This window comes from Diaphorina citri, unplaced genomic scaffold (genome assembly GCF_000475195.1).
Source record: "Diaphorina citri unplaced genomic scaffold, Diaci psyllid genome assembly version 1.1 scaffold1981, whole genome shotgun sequence".
Lineage (NCBI taxonomy): Eukaryota > Metazoa > Arthropoda > Insecta > Hemiptera > Psyllidae > Diaphorina > Diaphorina citri.
In genome coordinates, this window is record NW_007379407.1 from 1,351 (window position 1) to 26,010 (window position 24,660).

The window sequence follows — 24,660 nt, forward strand, 5'->3', positions numbered from 1 at the left end:
AAAAAGGCTCAAAATAAATGGATCCACTCACTTGGCGGCACATATGAAGGTAATATTGGCCAGATACCCATTATAAAAAACTTCTATTTAAAAAGGCTCAAAATAAATGGATCCACTCACTTGGCGGCACATATGAAGGTAATATTGGCCAGATACCCATTATAAAAAACTTCTATTTAAAAAGGCTCAAAATAAATGGATCCACTCACTTGGCGGCACAGATGAAGGTAATATTGGCCAGATATCCATTGGACAGACCCATGAGGAGTACTATGGTAGCATAGACCAGATCCGATGTAATAAGTACGGGCAGGTGAGTTCTAGGCTGAATATTACATAGTAGAACCAGAGGCATGAATACGAACCGGGAAATGCTGAATAGGAGAACCCACCAGCCGTTGTTACGAGGCTGAAAATAGAATAGAATAGTATAGAATAGAATAGTATAGAATAGAATAGAATTGTATAGAATAGAATATTATAGTATTGTATAGAATAGAATAGTATATAATAGAAAAGAATAGAATAATAAGATATAATAGAATAGAATGTAAATGTAAATGCAGTTTCTTTGTGTTATTTTGTCACAACTTTGGTACTCACTGCAGCAGAGTAGGATTTTTCCCAATATCTCAATAATCCTAAAATCCAATGTTTACCTACCATGCTGGCACCGGTCGCTATGCGCATTTATATGTCAGGTGAAAAGGCAATTATAGTCGCCCACACAACTGAAGTCGATCTGGACTGGCGAGCTTTCGCATGAATTCTTATGAACTAAAAAATCCTGTTCGTAATTAGCATCAGATGAAACAGCTGAAAAGTGGGCGGCTAATGTGTTCGCAATGGAAGGAGTGTCAAAAATTAGCTGATTGGGATTATTACTATCGTGAAGGGCATTGATGATTCTTGGGCTATATTTGCCACGGAGTTTACCCATTTTGTGAAACATTTCACCGGAACTTAGTGACTGATCGATAGATCCAACAAAGTTCGTCCAACTCTGTTGTCTTTTGAGCTTGATAGTTTTTCTGGCGATAGCTCTTGATTTCATGAATGCTATTTTGTTGTCGATTGTTGGGCAACGTCGCACGGCACGAAGATGCGAACATATCTGCGTATTGCATGGCTGAAAAAGAGATAAGTACAGGTAAGGGTTAAAGTGGGGAATCGGTAAGAATGCGGGAGTAAAGGGTTACAGCGGTTGCTATGGGGACAGAAAAAACAAGTTAATAGGTGATGAAAACACTCGCAGAAAAAAACATTTTGTTGCGAGTGATAGACAGAAAGGAAAACACGTAGATATCAGCTGTGGGGAATGTTTATCTGAAAGGGAAACTGGTTACTAGGGAAACAAAACAAACTCTGAGAAGCTGGTAATAAGAGCAGAAATAAATTCCAAAGAGATAGGAAAAAGTGTTTTTGGCCCGCTTCTCACAGGTACTTACGGACCAACCAATAGGTTGCCATGACAACCATTAGAGGAAAATAACAACCACAGGATTATAAGGTAGCAAATGTAGAATAGAAAAGGTGTAAAAAACCGGAAAAATAGAAGACAGACCAAGTGAAAAGCACTTGCAAACTGTTCAGCACACAAAATAATGTCACTATGCAAAAATTCACTATATTCTGGTCACTATTTCGGTGGACCATTTATGTACTTCATTCAAAGTGTTTTGAATGCGGGCTTGTAAGCCATCGATATCTTTGCCCCTGGCTATGATCAGGAAGTCATCAATAAACAAAAGCCGCCGCAAGGGAACTTTTACAATATCAAGAATGTCATTAATGAAGACTATAAAAAGCAACGGACTCAAGGAGGACCCTTGGACTATCCCGTTCTCAAGGGGATGACTGTTAGATAGTGAACCATTGCATTTAACTTTTATAGTCCTGTTTTTCAAAAAATTACTTAGGTATTGTAGCATGTATCCGTCTATACCAAATTCCTTAAGTGTCTTAATAATCTTAAAACGCCAGGTCATATCAAAGGCCTTAAGGCCATCGAGTAGGAGGGCAATTGTGTACTCCTTTTTGGACAACCCCTGAGCCACCTCTTTTTCGAGGTATGCCAAATTATCGATGGTGGATCTTTTAAACCTTCCGCCAGATTGAAAAGGATTAATTGAACACTTTTTTTCAAGTGTCCAGAATAGCCTTTTATTGGTCATCTTTTCGAAAATTTTACTAGAACAGTTAAGGAGCGATATTGGCCTATAACTAGAGGGTACCAGTCGGTCTTTACCGGGTTTTAGGAGAGGGAGAAAAAACGGGAGCACAAAAAAACGCACTCACGCAAGAAAATTTCCAACGAGGAATGAAATTATTTAGTTTACATTAGGTTGTGATTAGCCTAGTTAGGTTTTAGGTTAGTGCGACTGCCTTGACTTGTAAGAGCTAAGAGCCAAAATCAATTCCCGCCCGGAGTAAACTTTATCCAGAACGGATTTGGTTCGTTCTCGGAACGGCTCGCTTTCTCCTATCCTCTCTTCCTTCTTTTTTTTTCGATTTCGGGACGAAAAGACCAAAAGACCTTCGTCGCCGTAGTTACAGAAGAAATAAGTCATCCATAGAAATATTTTGTCAAAATAAGGGTGATTTTTTTTTTATTTATTTTTATTCTATTTATTTATTTTTTTTTTGTCAACTCTGGAAATCGAACCCGGGAACTTCTGTAGGGAAATCAATCACCACTTAATAAACAACGTACTTCAGTCACCTATGTTTTAGTAAGGAGATATGGGCAAGGTACTTACAGTTGTTCTCAGATAGAAGTAAGCTCCAAGAGAAGCAAGCAAAGCTACATCTGCCATGATAAAGTATACGAATGCACTCTTCTGTAGGGAAATCGATCGCGTTATTACTGTAAGAGCCGTGTTCCTACCACCACTGGATAAACAACGTACTTCAGTCACCTATGTTTTAGTAAGGAGATATGGGCAAGATACTTACAGTTGTTCTCAGATAGAAGTAAGCTCCAAGAGAAGCAAGCAAAGCTACATCTGCCATGATAAAGTATACGAATGCACTCCGGGTGGGGGTTGCTGCTACCTGGAATCATAACAATAGATATAAAAAAATAGTAAACGTCTTTCTTTGTGTTATTATTTCACAAATTTCGGTGCTCACTGCAGCATTGTAGGATTTTCCAAATACATATATCGCAATAATCCAGCTCCCAATTACCTACCATGCTGGCACCGGTTGCTATGCACATTTATATTACATAGCTATTCATTTTTCTCACGAGGCTGAGTGGGTCCCGCAACAGCCAGTCACGGAATCAATTATTTGCATGATACAAATTTCTTGACCCCGCCGGAAATCGAACCCGGGTCTCCTGCGTGCAAGGCGAGCGCAGTGACCACTACGCCATGGGAGCTGACTATAATAGAATAGAATAGAATAGAATAGAATAGAATATACCTTGTTTATCCTGCTGGGATAGGACTGAAAAGTCCCTTTTCCCCCGCAGCAAAAAACCCGTTTTCCTGGAAAAACTTCAGGAATCAAGTCTGCTAATCGAACGATCAACACTCTTTGATTCTTAATTATTGGGAGATTAGATAATATCTAATCATACCTATTATTCCTATTAATAATATTATGATTCAGGTTACCTATCTTCTTCGCTCCACTTCAGCCTTGGCCTTCAGCAAGAAAAATATAATAAAATTGATTTTTGATAAGTAGAAGATAACAAAGGAAAAAGGAAGGAGGAGAAAAGGACGCAATCGGGGAGGAGAAACGTATTTTTTAAGAGAGGGGAAGCGTATTTTTTAGAAAAAGGAGGGGATGCGTATTTTTTTATCTGATGGACGTATTTTATTTATGGAAACGTTTAGGCCCGGGCTAGTACTACATTTTGGAAAAGTTTTATGTTCTTTTTGGGAAACTTTTGGAAACTAAAAAAACCCGTTTTCCTGGAATAACTTCAGGAATCAAGTCTGCTAATCGAACGATCAACACTCTTTGATTCTTAATTATTGGGAGATTAGATAATATCTAATCATACCTATTATTCCTATTAATAATTATGATTCAGGTTACCTATCTTCTTCGCTCCACTTCAGCCTTGGCCTTCAGCAAGAAAGAAATAAAAAATTGATTTTTGATAAGAAGAAGATAATGAACAGGGCCATCGTAGGACATCGTCGGACTTTTTGCGTGTAAAGTTGGCGGGAAATTCGAATTTTTGATTTTTTTTATTAATAATTATGATTCAGGTTACCTATCTTCTTCGCTCCACTTCAGCCTTGGCCTTCAGCAAGAAAGAAATAAAAAATTGATTTTTGATAAGAAGAAGATAACAAAGGAAAAAGGAAGTTTAGTCGAAAGGAAGGAGGAGAAAAGGACGCAATCGGGGAGGAGAAACGTATTTTTTAAGAGAGGTAGTCGAAAGGAAGGAGGAGAAAAGGACGCAATCGGGGAGGAGAAACGTATTTTTTAAGAGAGGGGAAGCATATTTTTTAGTAAAAGGAGGGGATGCGTATTTTTTTATCTGATGGGCGTATTTTATTTATGGAAACGTTTAGGCCCGGGCTAGTACTACATTTTGGAAAAGTTTTCAACTTTCAAGTCGAAAGGAAGGAGGAGAAAAGGACGCAATCGGGGAGGAGAAACGTATTTTTTAAGAGAGGGGAAGCGTATTTTTTAGTAAAAGCAGGGGATGCGTATTTTTTTATCTGATGGGCGTATTTTATTTATGGAAACGTTTAGGCCCGGGCTAGTACTACATTTTGGAAAAGTTTTTGAATAGGACTGAAGAGGACGAGCCAATTAAACATGGCTAGAGGCCCTGGGTGTATGGCCGATAGAAGAGATTTTCTATATTTTGTCAGTTTCTGAGAACAAAAGAGACCCTATCAAACAAAACAATCAGAACGAAATTCCATAGCTAGCTACAAACATTTTGAGGACTTAAACATATCTAATGAAACTTAAAAATAATAATATAAATAAAAGACTTACTATTAGAGATATAATACAAGAAACAGCAGCCAGAACTCCTCCCAATGCTTGACCGCTAACACTGGCTCCAATATATTTCGATGGGAACTGCCCTACCAAACCAAACAGGGCACCTGAGAGAACAGAAGAATCAATCAAATTAGAGGAAGATACAAACTAACCCACAGTACATGACGACACACAAGTGTCCCTTAGTGTGGGTAGTTTGGCATTAAAACACAATACATCATTGTATACATCCTGAATCTTTTCTTCTGCCTAGCCTTTTCCCATTTGAATAGGGTCGGCCTTTCCTGTCAGTCTCTTCCAGGCAGCCCTATTGACTGACCCAGCTCAGGCAGGATTGTGAGATTGCACATAGAGTGGCTGTAGCATGGATGAACTGGAAGAGAGTGACCGGAGTATTGTGTGGTACGAAGATGAACTTGAGGATAAAAAGAAAAGTGTACAAATCAGTGGTGAGACCGGCAATGATGTAAGGGGCAGAAACGTGAGTGAAGAAGAAGTTACATGAGTATACATCCTGAATAATATACTAAATTCACTAGCATAACCCCCTAATGAACAAAATTATATCAATAAAAAGGTGCTCTATTAAACTGTTGGTATAAGGGAACATCTTGTTCTAAGCTGACAGTCTAAATAAAGCACTACTTACTTAGTATATTTAGTACTAGCCAAAACTGCTAGTAAATCCCTAAGGCATGGCCGTTCATGTCACTCATCCATTTAGTGGTCTTGCTCGGCGTAGCTTAACAAAAACGAACCGGAAAAAAAGCCTATAACCTTCACGGAATGCAAGCAATAAGTTGACAAAGTTTCATAGCAATCGGATGAGCGGTTTGGCCAGGCATAAAGTTTGAACACACACACAAACATTTATTTTTACTTTCCTTATCCTGATAGGAAGGAAAGTAATGTAGGTAATCGGATCAAATTTTCGATGGTCAGTTTTTAGTGCCAAAACACGTTTTGAGGTCCCTAGAGCCTAAATCCAAAGTTTCAGCCATGTGTGTCTGTCTGTAAACAAAATATCTCGAGAACGGTAAGAGCTAGAGACTTGAAATTTGGTATGTTTCCGTGTGTGTGTCTGTCTGTCCTTCTGTCTGTCTGTAAACAAAATATCTCGAGAACAGTAAGAGCTAGAGACTTGAAATTTTGTATGTGTGTCTGTCTGTAAACAAAATATCTCGAGAACGGTAAGAGCTAGAGAAATTTGGTATATAGATGTCAAATGTGAGGGTCAAAATTGAGCAGTCTTCTGTTTATACTTACCTATAATGATATTCATAACTATATAAAACACTCTGAAGTACTGCTTTATGCTTAAGATCTGTAAGTGAGTAAGAAGAAGGTAGAGTAAGAGATGAGGAGGGGACAAGAAAAGGGTTTAATGAAGAAATAGGGAGAGGGGAAAAGAAAAGAGAAGATGGAGGAATATCAGTTATCAGATTGTGACAGATCCATGTTCTCGTTAGGATCTGCAGAGGGAGGAGAAGTATTGGAGTTGTGCTCTTTCATAAGATTTGAAATTGTCTTGCATAGATTTTTCATTCTGTTTTTAATTTTAATTTCCGACTGCTCAGTTACAATTTTCTCAAGCACTTCGACTACAGATTGGGGGCTCATATCATAATTGTCGTTAATAATGTCCAATTTACGTTTATTAGGTGTACCTTTCAGTTCATGAATCAAATCGATGAAGACATGAGGGTCTACAGACGGTTCATGTTTCTCGATAAGGGGGCAAATTGGTTCCAGATCGTTCGCTTGGACGCAAACTTTTTTCTCGCAGTCCTGGGGAGGGGGGGATTGGGCAAGCGACCGCTTCTTCCCCTTGTCAGTTTCAACAGTATTGTTATCATTCAGATTTTTGATCATTTCCTGAGAAGACATTTCAATAAAAGCCTCAGTTTCCATGGAGGCGCCACTGACATCGCAGGGTTCTGTGACATCGGTCGAAACGCCAACGGGTGTTTCGCTTTCGGGAGAGATAGTAGGAGTCGAAAACGCATCAACAGGCGCGGGGGCCGGAGAGGAAACAACCACCTCCATCAAGGGAGGTATCGCCGTGGTAGGGGTGCGGCTCGCAAATGATGGTAAGAAGGAGCAGGTGGGTTCGTCTCTCCTTTGGTCGCCGGCTTGGGATCCATCAGATTGAGTGTCTTTATTGATCTTGAGACGTTCTTGGGCGGATGTTTTCTCGACAGGGCAGTTCTTGCTAATGTGACCTTCGGCGTTACAGTTAAAACATTTTACATAAAGGCTAGGGACAGGGCTGGATCTGAGAGCACCAGTGGCGATTCTAATACCGGCATGATGGACTGGGTTTAACTTCTGAAGGATATATTCTTTAGCTGAGCCATAGATTACACACCCGTAGTCAAAAATAGGCATAACGTATGACTTGTAAAAGGTGATAAGATTTTCCCGTCTGACACCATACCGTTTATTACAAACCATTATCAATGACAATAAAAATCTTATAGGTCATGTTCTCGTGGTACAGGTTGAAAGATGCGGGAAGGTCTTCAACGTCTTCAACCAGTACGGTTCTGCGAAAGCCAATTAAATGACCAAAACGTTCGTTCCGAGAACCTAAATTGACAAATTTCATATCGGAGACGACCTTGGTATACTTGGTCAGCTCATTGATTAGCATAGAGTCCGACATGCCAGGCTCCGTGTTACATAAAAAGATCTTATGACCATCTCTGTGTATTGAATATTTCTGCCAAATTTCATCAAAATCGAATGAACCGTTTGGGAGTTATCGTCGATCAAACATACAGACAAACTAAATGCAACACGATTGCCCAGGTGGTCACCCATCCGGATACTAACCACGTGCAACGTAACTTAACTTCAGTGTTCCCTTGGGAACTCGAGCATTCAATGTGCTATCAGTATCACCGCTGAAAATGTAAATGCAGTTTCTTTGTGTTATTATATCACAACTTTGGTGCTCACCGCAGCATTGTAGGATTTTCCCAATATCTCAATAATCCTAAAATCCAATGTTCACCTACCATGCTGGCACCGGTCGCTATGCGCATTTAAGCTAGAAACTTGAAATTTGGTATGTAGTTTGCAATTGTGACAAGAATGCAACACGAAACGTTTGTTTGAGATAGTTGCTGCGGTTGGTGGTATTTTAACAGCTTTTTGACAGATTTCGACAGTTTTTTGGCGGTTTTCAGCTATACCGACTAAACGGTTAGAGATATTGTAAAAGTTAGGGTAGAAGAACACTCAAATAAGCACCATTCAATAGGATAAGGAAAGTCGTGTGATGTTCACACCGGATTTTTATATATCAGATTTACCTTGCATGATAGAGCTAGCTATGTTGAGTAGTACTACAATAGAGAGTGTGATGATGAAGAACAATTCCTGCCATTGATCTGAGTTGACTTTGACCATGACTGTGGTAGTTACAAACAGTAGTAACATCACTACCAAGGAAGAGACCAGACGAATGCCGATTGAGATCCTGCAAACAAATAAAATTACTTTTTAAAGTGACTTCCATGGCCGAGTGGGTATCACATTAGGCTTGCAGCACATTGATGGTCGCTAGCTCTAGCCATGTTAAATTGGCGGGCTAGTCCTGAACCGCAGTCAACCATCATGAGGACTTGTGCTTGATTTTAAAAAGCAGAGGGAACCCTTTGAAGAACTGCCAGCTCGCTAGGCTGGTTAGGGTTAGCTATTCTCCTCCCTGTTTATAGTCCCACAGCCAGATGCTAGTCTTCTCTCTGTTTAACGTCCCTTAGCCAAACAATCTCTCTGTTTAACATCCCCTAGCCAGACAAAGATTTTTTTTTTTTTACTTACCTGTTAGCAAGATAAGTGTTGACAATGAGAAATATCAGGGATGGCACAGTGGACGCTACACTCAGATAGGATAGAAAGTCTGCTTGGAGTTTGGACCGCTTGCCATCATCATCGTTAAAGTAAGCATCATCAGGACTGGAATTAAATAGATCAGAGTTTTGGCTGGAGTTCGATGTCGAGTTTATGTCACGCAGCTTGTACATCCAATACTGAGGGGAAAAAAACAGTGAGAGAAATTATTATTTTGAGAGAATTATACATACCTACTTAATGTCTTTATTTCTGAAGAGCTTTGCTAACAATAAGTGAAGAGAGAACAAAGACAGGATATTAGGAAAGCCAGCCATTCTGAGAACGAACTTTACCTTTTTAGGATAAACTCAGTCCAAGTGGTAATCACACTCACGACCTAACGCTTACAAGGCAGACACACTACTCTCCTTTGTTTTAATATTTGAAAATAAGAACTGCTATGAAATACTCTTTTGTTTTATTACCTTGTTAGCATTGATGAAAAAAAACCATGGCAGGAGGACCACTGTTCCAAGCAAATAGAATATAATGTATGCCACATTGAATCTGAAAACAAACACCAATTTCAAGTAGAATAGAATATGTTCAAATAAAATATGTATTTTATGTCAAATAAATTGTACAAATAAATTACAAATAGAATATACCTTGTTTATACTGCAAGAATGAAACTGAAAAGTCCCTTTACCCCCCCAGTCTTTCCCGAAGTCATAACAGAAAAGTTCCGGGACCAAGAAAGAAGAGCGGGGAGGTTTTTTAGCGGGTTGAGCGGCCAGGAATGGTGTCACTGGTCTTATATGTTTGGTATAGAATAGGTGTAAATTTTTAAATATAGGATCCAACTTCAACTGTAGTGGATGCAGTCCATTCTGTGACTCTGTAGGATATCTGGCACTTAGAAAATCCATGAATCCATGGAATGTTGGATATTGTAATTGTAATGTGTTTATTTGCATCAATAATATTATAGATTACAATATTGCAAGGGTATAAACACTAAAGATGCCACATTCTGTTGCCACTAAAGATATGCCACATTCACTCACCTATCATCAGGTACGCTCATTTTGAACAGTGGCTTGACATCTCTGACTTCAACTGTGGAGTCGTTGGCATCATCATTGTCAAATTCACTCGTGCTGTCTTCCAGCAAAGGTCTTGTGTTTACCGAATATGACATTCTGGTGTCAGATCAAGCACACTCCACAAAGAATTGGTAGACTGTTCCTGAAATATTATGAAATACTCAAATATAGTAATGGAAAAAACTCCAGTTTGCTAAATAAATATAATAATGATAAAAAAAGAGGAGAGTCAAGAATCCACAAAAGTGACAGACTTCATCACTTTTTTTTTTCAACTTTGTACCTAAAGTTTGTGATAAACTTGTAGATCAACAACATAGGTTTCAACATAATTTACAGTGATTGAGCCTAATCTCAGTTAGATAATGGGTCACATGTTCCAGTTGTTTGAAATAACACTATAGCTTATAATATTACATAATCACTAAACATTTCTTTGTTCTATTGAGATCATGGAGGTTGCAAGTTGACAGTACATACAAAGCACTACCTATCTACTTATTTATTTAGGTTTGGAATAAAAACTTAGGTACTTTGGACAGACAAAATAATGAAATGTTTACAACATTTTGACCTTTTGTTCATGTTTCAGAGACTTTTGTTCAAAACATTTTGAAGAATTTAGCACACTCTGAAGTTGCACACAGCTTGGAGGAACCATTTCTAAATAATGTAGTGGTCAAGATGCTAGTGTAGTAAACAAGAGGGTGTGGGTTTGATTACAACTGAGGTACTTATTTAGGTAATTTTGTTAATAAATTTAGTAGGGTGTTATTATGCACAATATCTCCAGAACTAAATGGCATTGAAGTTTATTAATCCCACAACATTCTACCACCAAAATAACATCACATTGTACATGTTTCAAGCTTAAATAAACTGTCTAGTCAACTTACCAGGTTTGTTTCTTTGTCCAAGATGAAATGTCCGAGTTTCAACTTCTTTGTCCAAAAATTTCTAAAAACTCAAAAGGTAGGTACCTATACAAAGTCTTTTGTTTCTGAATGGCTGGAGTTGGGAGTTCCAGGAACAAAAAACCCTTGAGGAACACCAGATAAGACTGGTCTCCATTCTGATCTACTGTTGTCAGGCCCCAGCACACACTGACTTCGCCCAGAGAGGTAGGATTCAAACCTTTCCTGTTCCTTTCTCCTTTCTAGTGAAGTTCCTTTCTAAACTGTTTGAATAGGACTGAAGAGGACGAGCCAATTAAACATGGCTAGAGGCCCTGGTGAATGGCCGATAGAAGAGATTTTCTATATTTTGTCAGTTTCTAATAACTAAAGACTCTATCAAACAAAACAATCAGAACAAAATTCCTTAGCTACCTACAAACATTTGGAGGACTTAAACATATCTAATGAAACTTAAAAATAATAATATAAATAAAAAACTTACTATTAGAGATATAATACAAGAAACAGCAGCCAGAACGCCTCCCAATGCTTGACCACTAACACTGGCTCCAATATATTTCGATGGGAACTGCCCAACCAAACCAAACAGGGCACCTGAGAGAACAGAAGAATCAATCAAATTAGAGGAAGATACAAACTAACCCACAGTACAAGACGACACACAAGTGTCCCTTAGTGTGGGTAGTGTTTTTTGGCGGTTTTAAGCTATACCGACTAAACGGTTAGAGATATTGTAAAAGTTAGGGTAGAAGAAAACCCAAATATGGTTTTAAGCTATACCGACTAAACGGTTAGAGATATTGTAAAAGTTAGGGTAGAAGAACACCCAAATAAGCACCATTCAATAGGATAAGGAAAGTCGTGTGATGCACCCAAATAAGCACCAATAGGATAAGGAAAGTCGTGTGATGTTAACACCAGATTTTTATATATTAGATTTACCTTGCATGATAGAGCTAGCTATGTTGAGTAAACCCAAATAGGCACTATTCAATAGGGTAAGGAAAGTCGTGTGATGTTCACACCAGATTTTTCTATATTAGATTTACCTTGCATGATAGAGCTAGCTATGTTGAGTAGTACTACAATAGAGAGTGTGATGATGAAGAACAAATCCTGCCATTGGTCTGAGTTGACTTTGACCATGACTGTGGTAGTTACAAACAGTAGTAACATCACTACCAAGGAAGAGACCAGACGAATGCCAATTGAGATCCTGCAACCAAATAAAATTACTTTTCAAAGTGACTTCCGTGGCCAAGTGGGTATCACATTAGGCTTGCAGCTACTTGAATGGAGTAGCGACCAGTGGCAGCATTACCAGTGTAAAAATATTATTGAAATATGGAAATTGATTTCAAAGGAAGCACTTAGTAATGTTGTGATATTCACAGAAAGTTGTGAAATGGCTCTGCTTTAAAACAAATAAATTCACATTTGATTTTTGATTATTTTTAATTAAAAAAATAGAAAGTGTGGAAAAGAAAAGCTCATTTTTGTATTTAACCTAACCCTATAATAACACTAATTACTGCTCTAATTGTGAAAACTCCTTCTTGCATTTAACTTAACCTTATAATAACACTGATCACTGCTTGTTTGTGCCAGTTCCTTTGGTAGCAATATTCCACGGACGTGACTTCTGCACAAGTACCTTGAAAAGAAAAGGAAGAGGACGGGATATGGAAAGCCAGGTGTTAAAAGGAAAAAGATCTGTGTTTGCCCAGGTGGGAATCAAACCCACAACCTAGAGCTTAGAAGGTGGGTAATGTAGGCATACCTACACAAGTACCTTGAAAAGAAAAGGAAGAGGACGGGATATGGGAAGTCAGGTGTTAAAAGGAAAAAGATCTGTGTTTGCCCAGGTGGGAATCAAACCCACAACCTAGAGCTTAGAAGGTGGGTAATGTAGGCATACTACTTTCCAAGAACTAGGCTGAACAATTTTATAATCCTATCCCTAATTGATTGTTTTTCTTTCCCCAGAATATTTCTTATACAATGAGTGAAACAGCAACCAGCACAGATCCTGACACTAAGTCAAAGAAGACTCCACCGAGTGATTCACAGCCTTCCCGACCGGTATCTATTATTGTACAAGATGATGATGGCTCTCAGTCAGAATCAGGTTCTAGACCGGCCAATAATGAAGGCTCCGAGTCTGAATTCAGCTCTCGAGTGGGAGACAATGAGGGCTCAGAAATTTCCACGGTTCCAGACAAATATGGGTTCTTGGGAGGACAGCAGTACAATGAGTGAAACAGCAACCAGCATAGATCCTGACACTAAGTCAAAGTCCAAGAAGACTTCACCGAGTGATTCACAGCCTTCCCGACCGGTATCTATTATCATACAAGATGATGATGGCTCTCAGTCAGAATCAGGTTCTAGGCCGGCCAATAATGAAGGCTCCGAGTCTGAATTCAGCTCTCGAGTGGGAGACAATGAGGGCTCAGAAATCTCCACGGTTCCAGACAAATATGGGTTCTTGGGAGGACAGCAATACAAGGCATACCCTGAGTAAGTTGTCTCTGTGATTTTTGCTTGAGTCTTGAACCTGGCACACACTCTACATTTTTTTTCCTCTTTACTGTCAGAGTGTCAGATTGTATGATAAGGTTGTATGATAAATTGTACTGTTTCCCAAGACCAAAATTACACAGTTTTATGATTTTCCATATGAGCTGTACAGCCAGCCATTCACTATCCTGGTACACACTCTACATTTTTTTCTTCTTTACTGTCAGAGTGTCAGATTGTATGATAAATTGTACTGTTTCCCAAGACCAAAATTACACAGTTTTATGATTTTCCATATGAGCTGTACAGCCAGCCATTCACTATTGGGTAGACCTGACAGGTACTCCTGAACAGGTGTGCTTGTCAGGTCTACCTGTTGCTATATGGCAGCAATAATTCTCTCAGGCTACCTGTCAGGTCTACCTGATACTGAATGGCTGACCTAAATACTTAAATAGTACACACAGGGATTTATTCCAAAAGAACATTTTATTCTTAATGTGATTTTCATGAATCTTGGAGCGCCAGAGATTTCTATCTGCTGCTGTCGATCTCCAGTTGTTTTCGTTTATTTCCAGCTGTTTAAGGTCATAACAGGTACTCCTGAACAGGTGTGCTTCTCAGGTCTACCTGTTGCTATATGGCAGCAATAATTCTCTCAGGCTACCTGGGAGGTCTACCTGATACTGAATGGCTGACCTAAATACTTAAATAGTACACACAGGGATTTATTCCAAAAGAACATTTTATTCTTAATGTGTTGCGAGAAGGCAATTTGGTGGGGGATGCGTTCTGTGTCCATTCGGCTGAGGTGACCTGCCCATCTGAGACGTCGTGTATCGGAAGAGCTCTTAATGTGTTATAAAATAAACTTCAATATTATTATTAAATAGTAGGAATATGTTTGTATAAGAAATTGGAAGTGTGTGTGTTACTTGCCTTCTAAAGTCAATAAAAAAAGCCTGTGTCAGGGGAGGTTTATTAGTCTGAATCAACATCATAAATTAGGCCTAGTTATTTGAGAATATTTGTTTGTTCTGCAATACATAGACTAGAACCATTACTTGAGAACATCTATTTGTTCTGCAATACATGAACTAGAACATTTGGCAAAGTAGGTGGCATTCAACATCTACTCACTCTGTCTATCATGTGCCCTATGCCTCAACTTGTCAACATATTATTCAATTAACATGTATCTCAGGTATAGATACATTCCTAAATTGTTTATTGTGTTAGCTGCTCTCAAAGTATGGGCTTAGAGCTTGTTCCTACTTGTGAGTTTCACACAATTTTTAGAAGGTCCTGTAGGAAATTAGATTATTCCCACTACACAAAGTGGTTTCAATACTTTAAATAAACCCCCTTCCCCTTCTCCAAATAAGTAGGTACAAGTTCTTAGTTTTAACTCAATGAATCACTATTGATTTGATAAGCATTTCGTCTGTATGTTAGGCAACTTTATAACAATTTTGTTTGGTCCTTTTCGTCTGTCCTTTTATCTTTAGTCTTGTTTATTAACGTCTATTAGATAGGGGACAGTCCGTAATCCACTCCAGTCAAGTGAAGACCATTAATTTTTAGAAGGTCCTGTAGGAAATGAGATTATTCCCACTACACAAAGTGGTTTCAATACCACAAAGTGGTTTCAATACTTTCAATTAATCCCCCCCCTCTCCAAATAAGTAGGTACAAGTTCTTAGTTTTAACTCAATGAATCACTATTGATTTGATAAGCATTTCGCCTGATTTTGACCCTTTTAGCAAGTGAGTTCTACAGTTTACTTAATCAATCCCAAGACTTTCTGTATGTTAGGCTTAGGCAACTTTATAACAGCTGAATAGTGCTATCTATGGTCGTGAGTTACTCAGAATAAGGTTCTGGCCATTCTATTTCAGGCGTTCTGAATTGACTCCGAGTTCACTAGTGTCTGGGAATCCATCCCAACACTTTCTGTTTGTCAGGCAACCACCGCCGAATAGTATATGTATGGTTCTATGATCGTGAGTTCTACATAAGGTTCTGGTGGGTTTTGATTCCGAGTCCACTATAAGTATCTGGGAATCGAACCCAACACTTTCTGTTTTGTAGACAAGTTTGTGTCCCGCTGTCAGTCATGTGAATATCTATGGTTCTATGATCGTGAGTTACTACATAAGGTTCTGGTGGGTTGATTCTGAGTTCACTAGTACCTATCTGGGAATCCATCCCAACACTTTCTGTTTTGTAGACAAGTTTGTGTCCCGCTGTCAGTCATGTGAATATCTATGGTTCTATGATCGTGAGTTACTACATACTACATAAGGTTCTGGTGGGTTTTGATTCTGAGTCCACTATAAGTATCTGGGAATCGAACCCAACACTTTCTGTTTTGTAGACAAGTTTGTGTCCCGCTGTCAGTCATGTGAATATCTATGGTTCTATGATCGTGAGTTACTACATAAGGTTCTGGTGGGTTGATTAGTGTCCAAGTATAAGTATCTGGGAATCGAACCCAACACTTTCTGTTTTGTAGACAAGTTTGTGTCCCGCTGTCAGTCATGTGAATATCTATGGTTCTATGATCGTGAGTTACTACATAAGGTTCTGGTGGGTTGATTAGTGTCCAAGGCTATCACTCAGTTGACCTATCATAGCTTGTGATGTCACTGCCACTATTACAGGCTGGTTCATTAAACAACAGTGGGTAGCACACTAGGCTTGGATACCGGAGGTCTCAGGTTTGATTCCCAGAAGAATCAAAGTTTGGCACTGTGAAAAACGGGGTGCACTCAGCGTCGTGAGGACAATTTAGTAGCTACTTGAATCACGTAGCGACCAGTAGCGGTATTTCCAGAGTAAAGAGAAAAATAAAATTGTACGTAGAATTATTAGAATTAGTTAGTAGAGGTTCTTACTCCTACTAATGCTGTGATATCCACAAATGTGAAGAGGCTTTCCGCTTAACCACTACTGATTATATACCGGAGGTCTCAGGTTTGATTCCCAGAAGAATCAAAGTTGGGCACTGTGAAAAACGGGGTGCACTCAGCGTCGTGAGGACAATTTAGTAGCTACTTGAATCGCGTAGCGACCAGTAGCGGTATTTCCAGAGTAAAGAGAAAAATAAAATTGTACGTAGAAATGATAGAATTAGTTAGTAGAGGTTCTTACTCCTACTAATGCTGTGATATCCACAAATGTGAAGAGGCTTTCCGCTTAACCACTACTGATTAAATTTAATAATAAATTATTAAGATTTAGTGTGTGATTTTTTTTTTCTTTTTTTTTTAGTCCAAAATAGGACGTAGTTAAACTTTATTAATCCTTTATGCATAAAAAGAAAACATCATTAGAAACACCATCAACACATTAGGGAACCCCTGCCCCATTAAGCTTCTGGTCTTGTAACGGCTCCCTCGCAGCCTAAGGGAAACTCCCCGTATTATTGCTATTTCAACTTTAGTCTGATTGATTTATTTCAACACACCTACTGAATTTACATCAATGGAGGAGTTGCAATTGGAAAAATATTATTAATAAAAGGTCGATTCCTACGTAAAAAGTTGTGAAAAATCCAAATCTGAGGTCAAAACTCGGAAAAAGTAACTTTAAAAGGTCGAACCTAATGAAAAAGTTCAAAGAGTTGTGACGTCAGATTTCACGTCAAAATGCGCAGAACCGCTTGCGCACAAACAAACAAAGTGGGAGTCATGAAGTATGACGTCATCGCCTACGGGAGCGTATGCCGTGTCGTCAAAGATTACGATTTACCGGTATTTTTTAAATCGATTTATCTCGGTATCTAGAAATCGTAGAAGAAAAAGAAAAATTCCGTTGGTCCTCGTTTTTCCTGCTCTATGACTTTGAAACATCACCCAAGTAAGCGCAACTGATCTATTATTTCACCATCTCTGAAACCCCTTTTAATAAAATAGGACTTACATACGTCCAGTTTTGAGTTCAATGAATCTTAGGAAAAAACGAAGTCAGCTTTCAACTATTTTTTTTTATTAATATTTATTATAGTGTGCCAACATAGAATTATAATTTTATATACACTACATCAACTATTCTTATTTTTTCCAGTAACAAAAAGCTGAGTCCGAAAGTTGTGAGTCAGCTGTTGAAACGAGAGAAGAAGTGGATTGCGATGATTAATGCGTGGGACGAATTCATGGGCAAACACTATAAGAAGGTAAGTTATAAACACGTACCTGCCTCGGTGGTGTAGTGGTCAAGGCGGTCGCCTGGTAAACAGGAGGGCGTGGGTTCAATCCCAGCCGAGGTATGGGATTTTATCCTCAATATAATTTGAGAATTTGACCACAATACATTTGTGCCAGTTCCTTTGATAGCAATATTCCACAGACGTGACTTCTGCACAAGTACCTTGAAAAGAAAAGGAAGAGAACGGGATATGGGAAGCCAGGTGTTAAAAGGAAAAAGATCTGTGTTTGCCCAGGTAGGAATCAAACCCACAACCTAGAGCTTAGAAGGTGGGTAATGTAGGCATACTACTTTCCGAGAACTAGGCTAACAATTTTATAATCCTATCCCTAATTGATTGTTTTTCTTTCCCCAGAATATTTCTTATACAATGAGTGAAACAGCGACCAGCACAGATCCTGACACTAAGTCAAAGTCCAAGAAGACTTCACCGAGTGATTCACAGCCTTCCCGACCGGTATCTATTATCATACCAGATGATGATGGCTCTCAGTCAGAATCAGGTTCTAGACCGGCCAATAATGAAGGCTCAGAGTCTGAATTCAGCTCTCGAGTGGGAGACAATGAGGGCTCAGAAATTTCCACGGTTCCAGACAAATATGGGTTCTTGGGAGGACAGCCATCATCATCCGCCCGAGATGTACCATGAGTTTCTCAAGAAGGAGGCGGATCCGAAATATCTGGCGGATATAGAGAAAGATATAGACAGACAGTTCTTTCATGAGATGTTCCTGAGTACGGGAGATGAGGAGAAACCACCGCCTGGGTAAGAACCTGATGCGGTGGGTCGCGGGTTCGATTCCCGGCCGGGCGAACTTTATCCTAAACAGATAAGGAGATTAGGCTTTATCCTAAACAGATAAGGAGATTAGGTTCGTTCTCGCAGATAAGGAGATCAGGCTTTATCCTAAACAGATAAGGAGATTAGACTTTATCCTAAACAGATAAGGAGATTAGGCTTTATCTTAACAGATAAGGAGATTAGGCTTTATCCTAAACAGATAAAGAGATTAGGTTTTATCCTAAACAGATAAGGAGATCAGGCTTTATCCTAAACAGATAAGGAGATTAGGCTTTATCCTAAACAGATAAGGAGATTAGGCTTTATCCTAAACAGATAAGGAGATTAGGCTTTATCCTAAACAGATAAGGAGATTAGGCTTTATCCTAAACCGATAAGGAGATTAGGCTTTATCCTAAACAGATAAGGAGATTAGGCTTTATCCTAAACAGATAAGGAGATTAGGCTTTATCCTAAACAGATAAGGAGATTAGGCAAACAGATAAGGAGATTAGGCTTTATCCTAAACAGATAAGGAGATTAGGCTTTATCCTAAACAGATAAGGAGATTAGGCTTTATCCTAAACAGATAAGGAGATTAGGCTTTATCCTAAACAGATAAGGAGATTAGGCTTTATCCTAAACAGATAAGGAGATTAGGCTTTATTCGTTCTCGAAACGGCTGGCTTTCTATCCTGTCTTCCTTCTCTCTTTGCTTTCGGGACGATAAGACCTTGGCAGTTACAGTCCTGATGACCTAATAGTGAATACCTCCTGAAATTGTAAACAACAAAATTTGTTCGAATACATTACTTTCATTATTATAGATTATAGGAAGGATGTAGGATAAGGAAAGTACACAGGGAGGTTCTAATTTACAATTTTCTTTCCTTCCACAGGAAGGTGGCTCTGGTGAACATATTGAAGGCATACTCCATAGTAAACCCTGTCGTGGGCTATTGCCAAGCTCAGGCCCCTATTGCGGAATACCTCCTGAAATTGTAAACAACAAAATTTGGTCGAATACATTACTTTCATTATTATAGATTATAGGAAGGATGTAGGATAAGGAAAGTACACAGGGTTTGTGCACAGGGAGGTTCTAATTTACAATTTTCTTTCCTTCCTCAGGAAGGTGGCTCTGGTGAACATATTGAAGGCATACTCCATAGTAAACCCTGTCGTGGGCTATTGCCAAGCTCAGGCCCCTATTGCGGCATTCCTCCTTATGCATATGCCAGAAGAAGATGCATTCTGGTGCCTTTACTCCATCTGTGATAAATATCTCAAGGGCTACTATAGTCCGGGAATGGTAAGTTGTGCCTTTACTCCATCTGTGATAAATATCTCAAGGGCTACTATAGTCCGGGAATGGTAAGTTGTGCCTTTCTCCATCTGTAATGAATATCTCAAGGGCTACTATAGTCCGGGAATGGTAAATTGTGCCTTTACTCCATCTGTGATAAATATCTCAAGGGCTACTATAGTCCGGGAATGGTAAGTTGTGCCTTTCTCCATTCTGTAATAAGGCATACTTATGAGTTATAATATCATGTATTATTATATTGTTAACATGTCAAGTTGAAGCACTGATAAAAGGGGATTAGTCCAAAAATGTATTTTTTTAGGAGACAAAAGAACTTTTCTGCATGGAAACCAGTGAAAACCTTTTAGGTATCAATTTTTTTTAATTTAAAATGACCACAAAGAAGCTCTTAAGATCGAGTTTTACCACCGTGGATTGTCTCAGGATTGAGTTCAATCCGAGGTTGACCTGGCTATTAAGTAAAGGGAAATCCTCGTTTCATCTCATTCCCGATTTGGTAAACTCCAGCATGAAGGGTGTATATTTTTTTAATTTTTTACTTTCCATAGAGATCAGTTTTTTGTCTCTCCTGAAAAATTACATTTCTAGGTACTTCTGCAGAAGTCACGTCCGTGGAATATTGCTACCAAAGGAACTGGCACAAACAAGCAGTGACCAGTTATACAGGGTATGCCAGACCTACCTCTGTTTTTTACTGTCCTTATCCTATAGGACGGAAAGTAGGTACCTAATACATTCGACATTTTTTAAAAAAGGTTTGATAGAGAAAACTGTAACAACGGAGGAGTTATCGTCCCGAAACCGAAGAGAGAACGAACACGATAGGAGTATATTCCCGTCCGGGGCGAATTTTATCCAGAACGGATTATGTTCGTTCTCGGAACGGCTGGGTTTCTCCTATCCTGTCTTCCTTTTCTCTTTGATTTCAGGGCAATAAGACCTTTGTTGTTACAGTTTCCTCTATCAAACCTCTTGAAAAAATTCTACGAAATAACGAAAATTCGCTTAATACTTTCCTTATCCTATAGGACGGAAAGTACCTAATGCTAATGCATTCGACATTTTTTAAAAGAAGGTTTGATAGAGAAAACTGTAACAACAGAGGAGTTATCGTCCCGAAACCGAAGAGAGAACGAACACGATAGGAGTATATTCTTGTCCGGGGCGAATTTTATCCAGAACGGATAATGTTCGTTCTCGGAACGGCTGGCTTTCTCCTATTCTGTCTTCCTTTTCTCTTTGATTTCAGGACGATAAGACCTTTGTTGTTACAGTTTCCTCTATCAAACCTCTTGAAAAAATTCTACGAAATAACGAAAATTCGCTTAACATTAGATTTTGGGTCCGATTTTGTCTTTAGGGGCATTGGAGGACATTTATTTTTGAGTGAGCCTTTTTTAAATTGAAAAAGAACAATGGGTGACCCTGTATTGGATATGAATTATGATTGCTTGTTATTTATTATTAATGGGGTAGAATAATAATAATAGTGCTCATTTTGGGAAGAGAAAGTTTCGTAGGATTTTTTGTTAAATCGTGAAGTCAAGGAACTAAAAGTTAGAGAAGGGGGGAGTGTAATGACGCGATCATAATGAGCTGTGCATAAGTAGAACTAATTGTTCAATGTATAACACACGGGGGTAGCTTGGAAAATTAGGAAAATATCAAAATATCATTTCAGGGATCATTCTAGCCATCTGGAGAAGAAATCTACTCACACGTGGTTTCCTTCAATAAATCGGTTTTAATGCGTATCGCCAGGACTTAAAGGGTTAAAACGAAGACATTTTTATTTATCTTGAAATCTAAAAGGGAACCCCTTATTGCCCAGATGGTGACTTCGTAGATTTTGTTGTTAAATCGTGAAGTCAAGGAACTTAAAGTTAGAGAAAGGGGGGAGTGTAATGATGCGATCATAATGAGCTGTTACAAGTAGAACTGAATGTATAACACACGGGGGTAGCTTGGAAAATTAGGAAAATATCAAAATATCATTTCAGGGATCATTCTAGCCATCTGGAGAAGAAATCTGCTCACACGTGGTTTCCTTCAATAAATCGGTTTTAATATGTATCGCCAGGACTTAAAGGGTTAAAACGAAGACATTTTTATTTATCTTGAAATCTAAAAGGGAACCCCTTATTGCCCAGATGGTCACCAATCCGACATCAGGAATGAAGAAAGTTTCAACAACTCCACAATCACCAGATTCCAATTCTCACTCAAGAGAGAGAGAGAGAAAGAGAGAGCAGGGCTGCAGGTCATAGTCATAGGGGGGTGCATCCGGTGGCTTTTGCACCAGGCAAAAGGAGGTCTAGGGCCAAAAGTTTTCCCCCACTCAAAAAAGCAAAATGAAAATCTGGTGTGAACATCACACGACTTTCCTCATCCTATTGAATGATGCTTATTTTGGGTGTTCTTGTTCTTATAGCCAAACTTTTACAATATCTCTAACCGTTTAGTCGGTATAGCTGAAAACCGCCAAAACAAAACGGTCAAAAACCGCCAAAAAGCGGTCAATATACCGCCAACCGCAGCATCTATCTCAACCAAACATTTTGAGTTGCACCCTTGTCACATTTGCAAACTACATACCAAATTTCAAGTCTCTAGCTCATACCGTTCCCGCGTGTTGCCTTGATGGAGTAGTTTTAGAATGGTTAATAAGTTTGTGGGACATTTTATGTGCTGGAGTATTTTGAAAAGAGCATTCCTGTGGGATGGATTGACTTTTAAACTTTTTTCAATGTCGATTTGTTTTTTTCGTCAGCCTCTCAATCAGCCCGAACCAGGGTGATTGCTTTGGGCTGACATTTGGTTTTAGCTACAATTTTTTATGAGTGGATGCCCTACGCACTCAACCTTTGCTATTTCTTTAGTAAGGGAAATTTAAGGCTGGTATACTCCCTGTTTAACGTCCCTTAGCCAGACTAATTAACAATATTTTCTATTGAATATTATAAAACGAACTAGAAAACGGAAGACAGCAAACAATAACTATACCTAGGTATTAACTGATAGTATAGATAAATGTGAACATCCAGTTATGGGATAAGGCTGTCAAAGTAGAAATGTAAAATGTCCCGAATTTTTCGGACTGAGTAGATATTAATAACCTAATTGCTTTGTTTATTTCGACTAATATGTTTAAGAAGTGCAATGAAAATAATATTGTGAAACAGTTCGTGTTCAAATAATTAAATATCCCCCCAAAATGAGAATTTAGTTTATTTGTTAAAAAGAGATATATTTTGAGATTTATTTATATGTGTACATTTATATTTTGATAAGCGTGCTTATGAGTTATAATATCATGTATTATTATAGTGTTAACATGTCAATTTTGAATCATTGATAAAAGGGGATTAGTCCAAAAATGTAATTTTTTAGGAGACAAAAGAACTTTTCTGTATGGAAACCAGGGAAAACCTTTTAGGTATCAATTTTTTTAATTTAAAATGACCACAAAGAAGCTCTTAAGGTCGAGTTTTACCACCGTGGATTGTCTCAGGATCAATCCGAGGTTGACCTGGGTATTAAGTACAGGGAAATCCTTGTTTCATCTCAATCCCGATTTGGTAAACCCCAGCTAAAGAGGGTGTATATTTTTTTAATTTTTTACTTTCCATAGAGATCAGTTTTTTGTTTCTCCTGAAAAATTACATTTCTAGCTACTTGTGCAGAAGTCACGTCCGTGGAATATTGCTACCAAAGGAACTGGCACAAACAAGCAGTGACCAGTGTTATAGGGTTAGGTTAAACACAAGAAGGAGTTTTCACAATTAGAGCAGTGATTAGTTTTATTATAGGGTTAAATTAAATACAAAAAAGAGCTTTTCTTTTCCACGGACGTGACTTCTGCATAATTACCCATTTTTAGACTTAGGTATCCCCTTCTTACAATCAGTGATTCGATTGATAGATAATGTGTTTTCTGTAAGATTCTGGTTGCTAAGACCAGCAGGCCCCCTGATCTTATCTATTTTGTTATTGTCAAAAAAAATCCTACATTCCATTCTTTCCAATTAAATAATTGTGTGTTTTTGAATTGTTTATTTAGATATTTTAGTTAGGGTGACATCCATGCAATACAGTTTTGCAGAAGAAAATTTTCATAGAAAATTAAACTTTAAAGAGGTACATAATTATGTTCCCATTTGTCAGTCGGAAAAAAATCGTGTCGTACGTAGTGGAAACACTCATTCAAATTGCATTGCCTACAGGACATTCGGAATAAAATCGGATGAAACTCACGACAAGTGGGCACGGGCCTTAAGTCGTGGGATTAACGACCGTATAAGGTAGATATTTCCTTAGAGAAAAATATGAAAAAAAATGTCATCTTCTGAAAGTTTGTATTTCATGTATGTCATACCATTTATTTATGTGTATTCAGCTCTGTATACAATATACAGGCTGTTCAACCTTAAAATGTACCATAGGAAATGGAGCAGTTGCAAATGGGTAAAAATCTTATATTATAAGAACAAGATCCATTCAGATTTCATAGTTCACACACTGATCGCTCTATCTCGAGAACCACAACACCTAGAAAGCTGAAATTTGGTAGGAATATTCCTTTTATGGTCTAGGTGTGCAATAAGAAAGGATTTTGCGAAAATCTAAACCGATCCTGAGATATGATCAATTTTTGATCGCTAAAATCACCATAAGAAATACACAGAGTGCAGAGACTGAGGGAGAGAAAACTTTTCCTCGCTCGCCTAATATTGAGTTTCGTTTATGTTTTTAGTTTGATAAAAATACAAGTTCGGCCATGCCTTTTCCACAAGCTTGGCCATGCCTCGGGATGAACTAGCGGGATTCCGGAGCGAAGCGACGGAATTCAGCTAGTAAATCTTATATTATAAGAACGAGAACTCATTCACATTTCACACACTGATCGCCCTATCTCGAGAACCACCACACCTAGCAAGCTGCAATTTGGCAGCGATATTCCTTTTATGCTCTAGGGG

General features: G+C 38.5%; 2 protein-coding genes across 2 annotated transcripts in view; one reads left to right on the forward strand and one right to left on the reverse strand.

Moving 5' to 3' along the window:
* Window positions 1-31: 31 nt before the first annotated feature.
* On the reverse strand, window positions 32-10,965 carry LOC103517826 (equilibrative nucleoside transporter 3-like). Its single transcript, XM_008482874.2, has 10 exons — window positions 10,826-10,965; window positions 9,891-10,071; window positions 9,309-9,390; window positions 8,812-9,020; window positions 8,301-8,467; window positions 4,975-5,087; window positions 2,945-3,054; window positions 1,916-2,103; window positions 972-1,129; window positions 32-409 (listed from the first exon to the last, which is right to left on the reverse strand). The coding sequence occupies exons 2-10, from the start codon at window positions 10,022-10,024 to the stop codon at window positions 206-208; spliced, it is 1,365 nt and encodes a 454-aa protein (XP_008481096.1). The 5' UTR covers window positions 10,025-10,071; window positions 10,826-10,965; the 3' UTR covers window positions 32-205.
* Window positions 10,966-11,990: 1,025 nt separating this feature from the next.
* Window positions 11,991-24,660, forward strand: part of LOC103517828 — a gene marked incomplete in the record, with an annotated part of 17,671 nt that continues 5,001 nt past the window's right edge. The window contains 8 exon segments of the mRNA XM_026829795.1: window positions 11,991-12,107; window positions 12,833-13,024; window positions 13,065-13,366; window positions 17,436-17,544; window positions 17,932-18,129; window positions 18,170-18,342; window positions 19,257-19,358; window positions 19,489-19,669. Coding sequence (XP_026685596.1) covers window positions 11,991-12,107; window positions 12,833-13,024; window positions 13,065-13,366; window positions 17,436-17,544; window positions 17,932-18,129; window positions 18,170-18,342; window positions 19,257-19,358; window positions 19,489-19,669 — 1,374 coding nt within the window.

Coding starts and splice junctions, on each gene's coding strand:
- LOC103517826 (XM_008482874.2), bottom strand. CDS start 10,024: ATGTCATATTCGGTAAACACAAGACCTTTGCTGGAAGACAGCACGAGT. Junction 5,088..8,300: donor AGCTAGCTCTATCATGCAAG/GTAAATCTGATA, acceptor CTGTTCTCTCAG/GTGCCCTGTTTGGTTTGGTA. Junction 2,104..2,944: donor AGAACAACTGTAAGTATCTT/GCCCATATCTCC, acceptor ATCTGGCGGAAG/GTTTAAAAGATCCACCATCG.